This window comes from Colletes latitarsis, chromosome 1, assembly GCF_051014445.1.
Source record: "Colletes latitarsis isolate SP2378_abdomen chromosome 1, iyColLati1, whole genome shotgun sequence".
In the NCBI taxonomy this organism is placed as follows: domain Eukaryota; kingdom Metazoa; phylum Arthropoda; class Insecta; order Hymenoptera; family Colletidae; genus Colletes; species Colletes latitarsis.
The window spans coordinates 36,714,846-36,729,529 of record NC_135134.1 but is presented as its reverse complement, the minus strand read 5'-3'; the positions used below and the strand labels follow the sequence as shown (position 1 = coordinate 36,729,529).

At 30.9% G+C, this 14,684-nt stretch overlaps 3 protein-coding genes across 5 annotated transcripts; all 3 read right to left on the bottom strand.

The window, feature by feature from the left end:
* Window positions 1-336: 336 nt before the first annotated feature.
* On the bottom strand, window positions 337-1,890 carry LOC143343095 (uncharacterized). Its single transcript, XM_076767645.1, has one exon. It carries the CDS (start codon window positions 1,855-1,857, stop codon window positions 337-339), a length of 1,521 nt encoding a protein of 506 aa, XP_076623760.1. The 5' UTR covers window positions 1,858-1,890.
* Window positions 1,891-2,083: 193 nt separating this feature from the next.
* Taf1 (TATA-box binding protein associated factor 1) lies at window positions 2,084-11,045 on the bottom strand. Of its 3 annotated transcripts, none has more exons than XM_076784262.1 (18): window positions 10,415-11,045; window positions 9,906-10,306; window positions 9,581-9,826; window positions 9,369-9,488; window positions 9,101-9,282; window positions 8,609-9,007; window positions 7,919-8,159; window positions 7,490-7,848; window positions 7,163-7,425; window positions 6,718-7,079; window positions 4,894-6,114; window positions 4,575-4,817; window positions 4,056-4,494; window positions 3,351-3,493; window positions 3,134-3,271; window positions 2,917-3,052; window positions 2,616-2,828; window positions 2,084-2,545 (listed from the first exon to the last, which is right to left on the bottom strand). In XM_076784262.1, the coding sequence occupies exons 1-18, from the start codon at window positions 10,761-10,763 to the stop codon at window positions 2,334-2,336; spliced, it is 5,667 nt and encodes a 1,888-aa protein (XP_076640377.1). In that variant the 5' UTR covers window positions 10,764-11,045; the 3' UTR covers window positions 2,084-2,333. The 3 variants fall into 3 exon arrangements, with proteins under 3 accessions (XP_076640377.1, XP_076640379.1, XP_076640380.1); XM_076784264.1 differs by having other exon boundaries at window positions 2,661-2,828; XM_076784265.1 differs by lacking the exon at window positions 10,415-11,045 and having other exon boundaries at window positions 2,096-2,545; window positions 9,581-9,840; window positions 9,906-10,023.
* A 1,313-nt stretch (window positions 11,046-12,358) lies between these two features.
* Sumo (Small ubiquitin like modifier) lies at window positions 12,359-13,717 on the bottom strand. Its single transcript, XM_076778862.1, has 3 exons — window positions 13,501-13,717; window positions 13,304-13,429; window positions 12,359-12,848 (listed from the first exon to the last, which is right to left on the bottom strand). The coding sequence occupies exons 1-3, from the start codon at window positions 13,516-13,518 to the stop codon at window positions 12,714-12,716; spliced, it is 279 nt and encodes a 92-aa protein (XP_076634977.1). The 5' UTR covers window positions 13,519-13,717; the 3' UTR covers window positions 12,359-12,713.
* Window positions 13,718-14,684: the final 967 nt, after the last annotated feature.

Genomic DNA, 14,684 nt, shown 5'->3' with positions numbered 1-14,684 from the left:
GTATTTGTTTATTCTGATTTCATAATTTCATTTTTATAATTATACAAATATATAAAATCGTATTTTTAATTTATAAATTAAAAGTAAATCTTGAAGAAATAAAGAAAAAATTAGTACTACTAATAAATGAAATTATTATTATTTACAATCATACTTTATATTTGTATTCGATTATTAAAATAAATCCATTGAAAGTACATATAATAGCAATCTAATAATATTTAATATAAAATCTAATATAAATTTAATATAAATTCCAAGTATTTAATAATATTAAATTTATTTGTTACTGATTACGAAGTTACATAGTGTAGTATTCAATATACATATACATGTTTATATATCCTGTGAATCATCCTCATTTTCACGTAAACGAAAACATTTCCATAAGCCGTAACGAGCTTCCCAATCTACGAAAAATAAATCTGGTTTATCCCAAAGAATATGATGTGCCGCAAAATTATATTGAGACTGTATAGGCGGATTTAAGTGTGGCGCCCATTGCGCCCTTTCCAACATAATTTTGTTTACGTATTCGTAAAATACTCTGGCTTTATGAATCCAACATAAAAGAGACATAATTGCTATTACTATAGCATGCATGTGGTAAGATACTTCGTGAAGATTTTTCTGTTGTTTTAAAGTCAAATCTTGCAAATTCATTATAAGACAAACTAGAGCTGCTGCTGTAAACCCGCATGGTACTTCTATCGCGATCAGACAAATTGTACAATATGTTGTTTCCAAATTCATACGCGACGAGCAATGATTTATAATACTCTTTAAAAGATTATCGTGCAAGATTTCCCGATGAAGTTTGCAAAACAATTTATCTTCATTAAGACATTCGCCTATCGTAAGATCGAACTGGGTATTCTCAAAGAATATTTTAGGTGTGTCAAAATTCAGTTTATTTTCTTGTCTATCGAGTAAATATTGTATAACTCTGTTACCCAGTAAACTTGTTATTTTACTTTTTGATCCTATCATTTCCATCAACAATGGAAATATCTTTGGCGTTAAGGTTTTTTCATATAGAGTCACTTCGTGCATATAAGCTGTATATTCAAGCGTACTACCAAATTCTAAGATAATTTCATCCGTCATTCCTTTCTCGATAGCCCACGAACACATATACTGCACTATTATAAGAAGATGGTCATTGCATATATGTTTGACCATATTTATAATGCAAACCTCTAAACCCTTCTTGAGCATCGCATATGGTATAGAATTGATATTCGATTGTGTAGTAGTTACACTGATGTAAAAAAGGTTCAGAATTCTTCTTATGACTACTACAGTATCATGAGTATCTGGCCAGGTATAAACATCTAACAATTCATATAATATTCTTATAATTCTTCTTGAGTCTTCTATATTCATATTTGGGGCTTCAATTTTGTCCCATATTGTATGGATCATTAATGCTCCGCTAACACCATATTCCAATAGACTGCACATAATTTCGAAACAAAAGGTTTCAAACTCCCAAAGCTTATCTTTATAAATCATATTAAGTACTGCTTCAAGAATTTCCTTTGATTTTTCGGGAATGTATATTTGTAATAAACTGTCATAACACTCTTTTGCAAGCCGCCGTTTTTTCCGACGTTTCCATTCGCATATGTTTTCAGTATGGGATAAATTTTCGTTATAATATAACAAAAGTTTAAGCGTACATATAATGATGGCGTTAGGTTCATAAGTTAGTAGTTGTTCTTGTAATGCATATTTTGTTACAGTTATTATATTGTTTAATATTTTATCCTGATCTCGTAGCGAATGTGAAAGCATAGTGGAACATACAGTATGTAAATATTCTATTTTGGTTTTCAGTTTTTGGTCTGAAAGCATTACTAAATGGTAGAAAACATTACAAACGTAATTTTGGTTAGAAACATGTTTTCGGTAAATACAACTGAATATGTAGTTTTTATATATGTCTTCAGTATATAAAAAAATACAATATTTTTCTGTATTATATTATAAAACTATCTTTTCATAAACTTTATACTTCTTTATCCTAGATAAAAAAAACAAGTTATATAAATGTATGTGTAGAACTTAAGAAATAATCTTTCGTTATATATTTACATATATGTATACATTAATATTCATAGATATGCATTGAAAAATCTAGATAATATCTTCTACTTTTTACAAATTCAAATTATACACAATTTACCTAATTTCAAATATTGAAATTCAATTATTTCTATGAAAAATAAATATTTCATTTTTCGTTACATATTGTAATATTATACATAAGCTTTTTGATTTAAGAAATAAACTATAGAACAATATTATTGTTTAAAACAAATAAGAAATTCTTAGAACCATAAGTCGCCACCGACATCCTCCTCCGGTTGCGATAATTGTGGCATTTTTTGTTTTTGTTGTGCATTATTTTCTACATCATCGTCGCTTTCGGATACAGCCAAATCATCTTGTATCTTATTTTGACCTTTCTCATCCCTTGCTGGTAAACCAGCTAGTAAAAAGTCTGAAGGATCATAATTTGGATCGACATCCATACTTTCATCTATAATAGAAAGAATACGACTTGTAAATTCAACCGACATATCCAATATACCATTTCGTATACTACCAACCTTGCTGAAGCAATTGTTGATCCGCCATATAAAAACCGACATTACCCAATTGAACCATTGCTTCTGCTGCCTGCTGACTGTCATCATCCGCCAATACCACTCCACTTTCTCGAACTTCATTCAGTTCAAGTGTATCAATCTCAGCATTTTCGGATTGTTCATCAGTACCAAATGGAACCTCATCGAATTCGTCTTCACTGGAGAATTGTAGATCTAAAATTAAATAAATTGATATTAAACATATACCAAAGTTAAAATAAGTATATAAGTTCAATAAAAATTTCGTAATGTTTCTTTATACCTTCTTCGAGGACATCTTTTTTCTTCGAATTTGCACTTCTACTACCATCGCCCTCCAAATCTCCTTCTACATCCACAAAATCAAAATCATCCATATTCGACTTTCCAAATGGATTCTCTGGTGAACTCGTTTGACTCTGTACAAAGTATCATAAAATTGATGAAATTTCTTGTGATAATAAAAAAAAAGAAAATTCTAATGAATATAAAAATAATACCCCTCTAAATTCTGGTTCTACAATGGTATAATTCTCTTCCTCCGGACCAAGCCATAAAGGATCTATATCTGCTTGTTCCATTGCCCGTTTTTGTACTAGTAGTATGTTATTTTCCAATTGCATTAGGTGTTCATCATACTGTAAGATATTAGTTATGGTTTAAAACACAATTTAATTAAATAGAATAATCATATAAGTAAAATGTTTGCGTAATTACCTCGTCTAATGTTTCTTTGCAAACTTTTACAAGTAATTCTGCTTTGTGTGTATACACAGAATCTTTTCCATTATATATAGTACAATTTTCCAGAATCTGTTCAATATCTCTGTGAAATTCATGCCTATTGTGGTATTTATGTGCTGAAATAAAATAATCAAATAAAGATAGTTAAAATATATTTAAAAATCATTAAATATCAATAATAATGCGTGTTGCGTTGCGAAACATGCCGTTCCATTTATGACAGCAATTCGGCGTTTACATTAACGCTACAAGCCATTAACGTAAATGGCTTTAGTGTTATTGTAAATGAAATATCATAATAGCCGTCATAAAGGGTCCGCTCGAGCGACCGCGCGACCTAACCCTGACCGATACCTGGGACGCGCGGTCCACCCTCGCGAGCGCGAAATGCAAGAAGTACCAGCGCACCAATCCTGAACGAAAAAGGTTCTGATTGGCTGCGGCTGGCTTCTTGCATTAGCATATAAGACGCGACACTTGACATATAAAAACAGACAAACACAAAAAGTTGTACGAACAACACTACACGGCGCAACGCACAACGAACGAGAAAGAGAGAGTTCATGGAGCTACAGTCCACACAAACTCAACAACTTGCATATCACCAGACGTGCAGAAAGAGCTACAGCGGTGCCACAGATTGCATCACCGAGCTCTCAACAATGCGTATTAACCTACCAGATACTTTTTTTGATATAGTCTCTAAATCCATAGGTCTTTTGATAACAGTGTAGTAATCCTTCACCAACTTTTTATTTACTGGTTTCAAGAATGGCCAAGCTTCCGTCATAGATTTCAATTTATTATTAACTACATTGTCCAAAATGAACGTAAGGGCAACTTGATCATTGTCGTCAAGCAAAGGATTAATTGCTTTCTCTAATCTCATTAGACGATCCTCCTTTTCACCGAGCCTTTCTACGCAAGTCTCTAACATACGTTTAGCTGCTACTGTTAATGAACTTTTTGATCCATTGTATAATGTTGAATTTTCTACAATTTGATTGACATCGGCCAAAAATTCTTCTCGACTTTGGTATTTCTTTAATCTCAAGTTTTCGCGTATAGTTTGTAAATCCATAGGTCTTTGTATAATTTTATGATAATCAGGAACAGCCTAATGCAAGGAATTCATAAAATTAGTAAATAAATTCTAATTATATAATTATAATAAATTTTTCATAAAAATGAACGTACTTTAGCATTAACGGGAAACAAGAAAGGCTGAACATCAGGCAAATCTCTCATTTCATTAAGTATACTTTCTAACATTGTAGACATGACAACGACAGGATCAGTTCTACGTCTATTAGCAGGTCTCTGTTGTCGTTTAAGGTAATCACAGTGATCATCTCCAGTAGCTCTCCTTCGTTTTTTCGAGTTTACAGCCTCTTTGGGCACTTTCAATAATAACGTACGCCTTTTCATTTCCTCAGCATGCTTAACAAAATAAAGCTATCAAGTAACATATCATTTAAGCAGATACTTGGTTAAAGTAATTAAACAAATAAATTACCTTAATCAATTTAGATGATAATTTTACTTTAGTTCCATCTACATTGACAAGATCCTGATCATCCGTATTAAGTTGCTTTTCAATTTCTTCTTCTTGTTCTTCAGTCATTGCAACATTCACTGGCGCTGTAGTTATACTATTCTGATACAAGGGACAGGCTTTATTTGTACGCATATGGCCCACATTACCGCAAGCACCGCATTTTAATTTAAGGTCTGGTTTAAGTTTAGGTTTCTTACGTTTGGAAGGAGATACTTCAGGTTTAGGGTGTTTAGAAGCAGGAGAAGTAGATTGGAAAGAATTACAGAAAGGAAGGATACTGTTTGAGGATGTAGTGATTGGAATATTGGTATTACTACGGTCGAATATATTATGCGATGATACGTTATTTCCTGCCATTAGACCACCAATCATACGTTCTCGTTCTTGATTTCTCTTGATTCTACGTAATTGTTCCTGAATTCTTCTTTTCTCCCTTTTCATTTCTTCTTTCTGCGCCTCGTCGAGAGTCGCGAATTGTTTGATGAACGTTTCATCTTTAGAATTCCTAATTTTTATATACGTGTCTATTACTGCTGGCTTTCTAACAAATTCCACTCTTTTAAATTCCTTTCCTTCCGGATTTCTAAACGTCCGATAAATCTTAAGAACCCTACCCTGCTGTGCATTAAAATTATTTATAGGACTATCTTCTTCGTCGTCTTTCTTTTTCTCTTTACTCTTCTTTTCTTGCTCTTGAACTTCGCCCATTAACATCTTTCGCAATTCATGCCGCTGTTGCTCTTCTCGCTCAAGAGATAACTGGGTGCTTGTTTTCTTATTAGAAAGCATATTTTCTATATTTTTACCCATTTCTTCTATATCAGAACTATCTTCTTCCGAGCTCTCGCCTTCGTCAGTACTTAGCACTTCGTTGGAGGACAAGACGCGATTTTGCAAATCAAAAATCCTTTGACATTCTTCTTTGTACCTCTCTTGATGCTCGGCAATGGAAAATCGATTACCTCGCGAGAATTTTGTCATACCCTCCTCTCCAGCTTTAGCCTTTTCCGTGGATAATGTTCTAACTACGTCTATGACCTCCCATCGGGATAATTTTTTAATTTCTTCTTCGGGCACACCAAATTTACGAAGCAACGCTTTGGCATTATTTAACGACAGTCTTCTTAAATCGGCATCAGTTCCAGTCACAGTCCTCTTTGGTTGAGCTTCTTGTTCTTCCTGATTTATATTAACAAAAAAAAAAAAAATTAAGCATATAGTACCAATATTTCATTAGCTTATGTAATTACGTATTGCTTATGTAAATTGAGAACTATTTATATATACGAAAAAGCTAGTAACGTTGTTGTAAAACTTTACCAGTATTAGTTTATAATGTATCAATTTTCTTGCTTTTAAGTAACAATTTTTAACCGAATATTTTAACATCACAGGGATACATCTTTTGTTATTGAAATTTATGTACACATAAACGCATTTTTCTACTTTAAAACTTATTTTTGTTTTTAGAAATATACAAAATTAAAAAATGCCCAAATTATTGTCATTTGAAAAATACTTTTACGTAGAATAAGATAAAAAAACATCGTTATGGCAATATCTCCCAACATCAAATTCTTCGTCAAATTTTGTAAAAATTGAATGACATTACAATGTTCCTGAGATATAAAACAAAACAAACGCGAAGATACATATAAAATTTCGTAACCGATCTTTTTTGAATGGAAAGATATCAAATTTTGATCAATAAAATATTTCCCTTTGTTATGTTCAATAACATTTGAAATAGTACAAAGTAATTCTAATACATTGAATGTTTACCTTACTAATTGTTGGTTTATTTGGAACTCTAACATAAGAGAATCCTTCGCCACAACCTGTTGGATCTGCTGGTCCTGCCAATTGTAATAGGCATTTGCCTTTCATAGCTTGAATGTATGCTCGTGTTGTATTCCAAGGTGCAACTTTAACTTCATCGTCCATTTTTAATTGCATCTCTTCATCATCGTCATCTTGAGGAGTAAAAAGGAACTTTTCACCATAACCAGCATCTTTTAACCGTTGCTCTGCCGCAACCATACTAAAGTATGAGCAACATTGTTCTGGAGATACCATTGCTCTAATTTCCTCTTCGGTTGGTAATCTAAAGTCCGGCTTTATTACCCACCAATTAGAATCCATACCTAATATAAAAAATTTCAATACATTCATTAAACTATAATTTATTAAACTGTATTTGTAAAAATTTATTTGTATACGTAAATACCTGTCCTCTTGAAATCGGCACACAGCTTCAAGCGTTTTCTAATGCTACTTTCGCTATGCGAGGGAAATGCTTTTTTAATGTCGTCCATTTTAATACGCCGAGGTGTATCTCGCGATTTCCAAAATAATCTGTATATGAAAACTTGCAAAAAGTCCCTCACAAAATTGTTAGCTCTCTTGGAATTAGGGCCCGGCACTTCATAAAGTGGACACTCTTGTCCAGCAACGAATATGGCATCCATTTCTCGGACGTAATATTGCTGCCTACATACAAATATAATATAACAAATCAAAATAAAAAAATGTTTTTTAAATCTTATTACAATACCTCGTCCTAATAACTAGGAAGTCTGTCTCTGGAATTCGGTGTTCGTAGATCGGTGCTCTGTACATATTATTTTCGATTGCTTGTATACTTTGACCCGGTGTAAGAATTCCAAGGAACGGACTGGTGTGTGCGTAAGCAGTTTCACCATATTTATATTTCTGTGGTCCTTGATCTTTACCAGCCTTTCTTTTATAATAATTTTTCACTTTGGAGCACATTCCTACTTGATTCATTAATGGCGGATGCTCTTCCGAGAATTCGACGAGTACCAGTTCACCATCTTTACCAGTTAAGTCTTCGGGAGTTCTCATGAAAAAGACATCTCCTCCGCCGGATGCAATTCTTTCTTGTTCTCTTTGCTAATGCGTAGACATTACATATAATTTTTGTTCGTATTTAACAAATACAGTAGTAAAAAATAATACGCACTTTAGCTTTCTTTTTGATATGTTTCAATAACGGCAAAACAGAATGAGGGCCAGGATGCGCAAGTGGACCATAACTAAATCTCCGTAAAGGTGGTCTATGAAAATTTCGAAGTCGTAAAGGTCCCATATGCGTTTGAACAAATGGAACGCGTAGTTCTACTACTGGTGTGCTATGCTGTATTAGATTTCCACCGCCAACTTTTAACCTTAATGTAGTTTCTGATGACCTTGGCATGTAGTATCTAAAAATCGACGAAAACTATAGTTCTAATACAATTAAAATAAAATGATTTGTGGCTCCACTGAGCGTTTATATAAAGAATATAACTGTGTTTCTAAAACTCTCGTCAAGAATTCCAGACGTACAACCATATTTCTAATACATTAATCGATTATTCGTATAATTTGAAACATTAAATAAAAGATTACAAAAAGGAAAATTGAAAAATAGTGCTGGCGAAATCGCCATTAACCGTTTAATAACTACGAACGAAATATTCCGTCCGTGGATTCTCACAAAAGCGGTTGTGAAGCGGTTAAAACTAACTGAATTAACAACGTTAACAAGTCATTTAGTGATAAATGTAGGAAATAGACAAATTTGCCCAACTTTTCAACCAATAGTGATAAAATACCAAAAAATATAAATCACAAAATTAAAATTACTTTCGCTATTACAAAATTAACTTACGTGTCGTTCGAAATATTAAATGGATCTCTGTCAGGTGACTTCGGTGGCGGTGGTGGGGTATCTTCTTCTAAAACATTAATAACTCCAGCTTTTCCTAGTAATAATTTACTCTTTTTAACATGTGGATGGGGTATTTTCACTTTTGGTTGAGGTCCGTTATCTTTATGAAGCAATGCTGGATCTATGTCATCAGGGATACCAAGAACAATGTTTTCATCGTTTGGATCCAAAGTAAGAATTTTTGGCTTTGGAATCTTTTTCATATTCTCAGGATCCCAAATAACTTCTTCCTCCCACAATCCATATACCAGTTCTTCATTTTCTACAGGAAAAATGGAATACCAAGTATCATCATAATTTTCTTCCCGTGTTTGTTGCTGATTTCCTTTATTCATGTTCCTATTAAAAATGTAAAAAAGGAAACAAATATTACAAACACACTGTATGTATTTTTCAATATAAAAATAATAGAAATCTCTTTGCTTTTCTTACATTTTATTCTTCTGAGATTGCATGTGTAATGGAGTTGTAATTTGTGAAGTAGCAAGTCGAATATTCGATGCAACAGGAACAGGTGCACCTTTTCCTGGTTGACTAAATGCTTGAGCAGTTCTATTTCCGCTAGATGGTACCCATCCAGCAGCATTATTTTTACTGTTTAATTTTTGTAACACCTGCAAAGACAATTACATTCTTAATTACACTATCTGTTATATATATTATCGTATAAAATATTTTATATTAAAGTAATATCATTTACTTTATGTTTTATGTCATCACCATTCCATATAACATCATCTTCCCAATGTAATTGCGATACCATTAAAAATGCATCATCGGAAAACTCCTCTGTAGTTTCTTTATTATTGTGTTCATCCATCTATAAGATACACAATAACAGTATTTTCTATGATATTCTTGAACGACCCAAATTTTAATTTGTAGATAACATACATATGCATAATTGAGTACCTTATCTGCAGTTTTAAATCCATAATTAAAACCATCTCCAGTTTCTGGAACTTGAAGCATGTCATACCAAAGCTGAGCAGGCCCAAACCGCCAATCTGCTACTTTTGGTCCCATATCTCCGTTCTCTCCACTTTCACCTGTTTTGCCAGTTTGTTCTTTATCTTCTACTGGTAATAGTAATTTAGTTTCATCATCGGAGCGGCACATATCTGGAGTTGGATCTGAACCATATTGCATCATCCAACCCTAATATAAACATTCTTTTATAAAAGATAAAACTACTATTATTTTTCAAATTAACTCATCAATTATATACTATACATACTTTAAACTTTGGTTTTCTTTCATCTTGGTCAGAACCAGAATCGGAATCTCTAATATCATGATGTCGCTTTTTTTTACGACGTCTTTTAACGCCCCTCCATATCTGTGGAAGACTACTAGGTTTTCCTGGACCAAATAATCTTGAAAATCGTAATACTTTATTAGCACGAAAGTCAGGAAACAATTCGGTGACATCAACATTGGCATATTTAGATGGTAACATAGAAGCAAGAGGAGTTTCTAATTTTCGCTGACGAGCAGCTTCTGCCTCTTCTGCAGTAAGTGCTTCCTTCTCCTCTGGCACTGGAGGAGGTGGCATTAATTGTGTATCAGATTTATTAATAACTTCTTCATCATCCGCATCGTAATCATTTTCTTTTTCACTTCTTCCACCAAATGTATCTATATATTTGAAAATAAATTGATAAATTAGGTAAATTATTCTTAAAATTTAAATTTCATATAAAAATGTATATAATCTTCATTGTATTAAACATTTGTCGTACATACTATTATCCTCATTTACATCGTCTGCTAATTCATTGATATCAGAGAAATCAAAAGCATTAGGTGATTTTTCACCATAATTCATATCGTTTTCATCGATTATTTGATTTCTTCCTTCGCGTTTATTATCAGGTTCATCGTCCATTTCTTCAGTAGTATTGTCATTTGGCATCATTTCACGAATAAACGAGCTCAAGCCAAGACGACTAAGTGAAGCTAAATGTTGTTTTGCTTCTGGGTCAAGAATATCATCTTCCAGTTGACCATTGTCATCGATGTTTCCAAACAAGAAGCCAGTCATATTAATTGCAGACATTATGTCTCTATCACTCTCGTCTTCGGAATCAGCCATTTTTATTATTAAAAAATTTGACGAATTGATATAATGTTAGTTCGATAAAAAAAAATTATCGATCCTCTGAACTTACAGTAGATTACAGACAGTATACATCAATTTCATAGCTTTTAATAAAAAAAATATCAAAGTATCACATATAAATCAAATTATTTACTGTTTCTTACATATATATAAGTGATTAATATTTATAATAAGTAATGTTATTATTTACAAAACACCGTTAATTATACAATCAGTGTAAATTACACTTTGTTTACGTAAAGCTATTCATGAACTGTCCGCCATGTTCACGAACATAGCATTAGATTAGATAGAAAAGCTTTCCAGCGATTCTTCACTGTACCGCAGGCGGCGCTGAGGTAGGAATTCCTCAAATGTGTATAAAATATGCATAGTAATTTGTTTTTCGACTAAAACTATTTTATCACAAATTTCATCACAAAAATTTTATAATGTTATTTTTTAAAGTACGTTTAATTGGGTATTTGTATTTAAAATAAACTACTTTACTCCGATATTACATTTTCGTTTTATTGCAAATGATTTGTTTCAATGTCCATACTACCGTTGATCGTAAGGAAAGGTACTAAATATGTTGTTAGTACTGATTGGTTAAATACAATTATGATGCATATTCTGCCAATCCGAAATCGGAAGACATCTAATCTAGTGTCTTTCCCTGAATCTACACTAAGTAGAAAACGTTTTTGGGCCTCATGTTCATGATAGTCCAAGTAGAATATTAATACGAAGATTGTGTTAATTATAAGAACATAATAAATTTATTTATTTTTTTATACTCAATATGTTATATTGTTATCATATATAACATTTTAATAATATTAATTAATATTGAAATATTGTTGATAATACTATTACCTACGTTTTCTACTAAAAATTGATTAATGAAATTCGAACTATGAATGCGTAAACATAAGTAAAACCAATAACTATTAAAATATCTTAAACTTACTAAGTATATGTTATGGTTTTAAAAAATTGTAAATATATTTTTCTGTTTTTGTATTTTATATTATGAATTCAAAATGTTGTGAATGTTAAAATGTTAAATTATCTAAAATAATAAAAAACAAACAATTTCTTGTAGAAAAGATAAGACACAATTTATTTATGTTCATATACAAAGTAATATTAATTTTATGGAAAGTAAAAGTAAGTGTAATGTTAATACTAAGTTTGAATTATAAAATGTAAATTAAATTTTTACGAACATTTTAGACATAGATACAGTATTGAATATTAACATAACTTTGTAACAATGCTCTTCATCACTTTCTTATCTGTACATTGTTATGAAAAATGAACATATCTAAGATGAAATTTATTAAGAGAATTTGCATTATAACTTTCTGTGAAAATCATTTACAAAAAATTTCATATTTTGTAGTTATATATGTTTGTATGATGTAGATTTTTTTTTTCTTCTACATAGTGCAAAATGCAAAAAACAGACGATTGATGTATTTCCATTTACAATGTATATGACTAACAATAACACAACAATAAGGCTGTATCTACTTTCACAATACAATATCTGCAGTCGAATTATTGTGAAAGGAAAAGAAATATTGTAAAAATAACAAAATTTGTAAACAAGGGCAAGATAACGAAACACTCTGTGTAATAATACATTGCGAAAAATATTAAGATCTTAAATCTTATTATATGATTTGAAATGATGTAAAATGTTTATAGAAAAAGAATACTCTTTAGATAAAACAAGTACACAGATTGAACATCATCTAGGTATTAAGTTTGATGTATATAAAAAGTGTAAACAACTTTTCCACATTATATTATGAAACAAAGTATTCTGTCGAGTTAGGAAAGATTAAAAATAATTCACGTTTCTTTATCAAAAGCACTGGAACAAAAATTTTTTATCAAGTCCATTTTTAAACTATTGTAGGACAATCTTAAATCTCAACACCATCCTCCTGTCTGTTGCTGATAAACCTCTATTGTGTCCCCTTCTTCCATTTCAAGAGTCGTTGGCGTATCTAATTCATTTATTGGTTGTCCATCGAATCTAAATCTTACTGCTGCGATCGCTAGGCCCTGTCAAAACACAATGAAGTAATACTTTGAGAATAAAAATATTAATATCAAGTGTATTAATCCCTTGCAGATAGTATCTGTATATTGCAGGCAATATACTTTTAATGTTTTGGACATATATTTGAAAATCCTTTATAAACCAGTTGTCATGAATTAACAAAAGCTAAATTCTTTAATAAGTATGTAACAATTCGTTAAATTAAAATAATATTTAGCTATTGCATGAAACTATTTTTAGATACATGTTATTTTCGTATATTTATTATTTCTCAAGCATGTTCTAAAATGTCAGTTTGCAAAGGATTAAAACTATCTAAATAATAAAAGAGCTATCATATTATTACTATTAATTGATAATACTATTTATAGTTCTGATGATACTATTAATAATTCAAGACAATGTAAACTCAAATAGTTTAATATTAAAATGTTATAAATAATGAAACAAAACTTACCACACGATCACAGTAGGCATTCATTAATTTTCTGAGTGGTGTGTGTTTTTTAATTTTAAATTGAACCACTGCACTGTCCTGCCCCAGTACTTTTAAATTTATGTGTTCCGATTCTGTTTTAGTTTCCTGCAATAAATTATATTTTTTCAATCATCACTTATGATCATATTATCGGTTTTGAGGTTATAAAGCGTTACCTTCTTCTCGTCAGACATGTTTACAGTTTACCACAAATATATTATCTCAGTAATAATTGATAATAAAATTTCCAAGAATTAATTGCCAGACTATATATGCCGAGCTATCTAATATTCTTACAAACAAATATACAGAGCCGAATACTCCAAGAATCCCGCTCCTTCCTTTATAGCTGTAATCACAACGTTTCCATCTTACACAAGTAGCATACTATAGTAGCATAAAAAGTTATTGGTATACACGCATTTTAAAAACTTAACATGATGGTAATTAATAAATTTTTAGGGAATTTCTTAATTTTATTGTGGTAATTATCGCACAATTATAATTTAGTGGAAAATGTATTACCATATTAAATTTTCCATACTAAAAAGATGCATTTGGTTTAGACGCTCATGCGTTTTAAGTATTATAATAAAGTTAAGCAAATTTTTATGTACGAATAACAAATACAAATTTTAGATTCATACGCGTACTAATCTTCCGTTTACGTTTCATTCATAAATTCATTAATGTATTATTTAATCCGTCACTCGAGTGTCTAAACCGCTGGCAAAAGCTAGTTTATGAATGAATCTAAAACTTTTATTTGTTATTAGTGAATAAAATTTGTCTACTTCTGACTATAAATAGCGATTTGTTTTAAATGTCCACGTTTGCTTGTACCTACTTTTCGTTAATTTAAAGCTGTAAGCAATTGTGAGCGTGCCAAATCGTAGATTAAACAAGGAAACTGAAAAGAGACAAGAAAGAGAAAGAGAGAAAAGGGAATTTTTAACTACTCTACAATAAAATTTAAATTATACTTTTCTGTTCAGAACAATTAAAAAACCTTTCAAATAAAATTACATAATTATATTCGATTTTGTTCAATATTTGATTTTATTTTATATTTCTCTATGATTAGAAACTAGTATGGATAAGAAAAATAGCATTACTTAAAAACGGAAAAGATTGTTTTTCAAAATATTTACAACACGTATAAATTTAAACTTAACATCTCAATTGATAATTTTATACTACTTTGTTTTCTAAAAATTAAATACTAATTCAAATTTATTTTCAAAGCAGTAACAAAGTTAAAAATATTTGCAAATAAAATTCAGATAAAAAATTAACCAAATTTTAGAAACGATATAACATTTTTGTTTTTAAGTAACAGAATATTAAGACAATTTATTTA

What these genes read in the sequence shown, in the direction of transcription:
- Sumo (XM_076778862.1), bottom strand. An exon ending in ATGCCTACTGTGATCGTGTG is followed by an intron (nt 12,849 to 13,303) that starts GTAAGTTTTGTT and finishes GTGTTTTGACAG; the next exon opens with GGCCTAGCGATCGCAGCAGT.
- LOC143343095 (XM_076767645.1), bottom strand. Translation starts at nt 1,857, where the DNA reads ATGCTTTCAGACCAAAAACTGAAAACCAAAATAGAATATTTACATACT.
- Taf1 (XM_076784262.1), bottom strand. Translation starts at nt 10,763, where the DNA reads ATGGCTGATTCCGAAGACGAGAGTGATAGAGACATAATGTCTGCAATT. An exon ending in CGATGTAAATGAGGATAATA is followed by an intron (nt 10,307 to 10,414) that starts GTATGTACGACA and finishes TCAAATATATAG; the next exon opens with ATACATTTGGTGGAAGAAGT. An exon ending in TGTTTCCCGTTAATGCTAAA is followed by an intron (nt 4,495 to 4,574) that starts GTACGTTCATTT and finishes TCCTTGCATTAG; the next exon opens with GCTGTTCCTGATTATCATAA.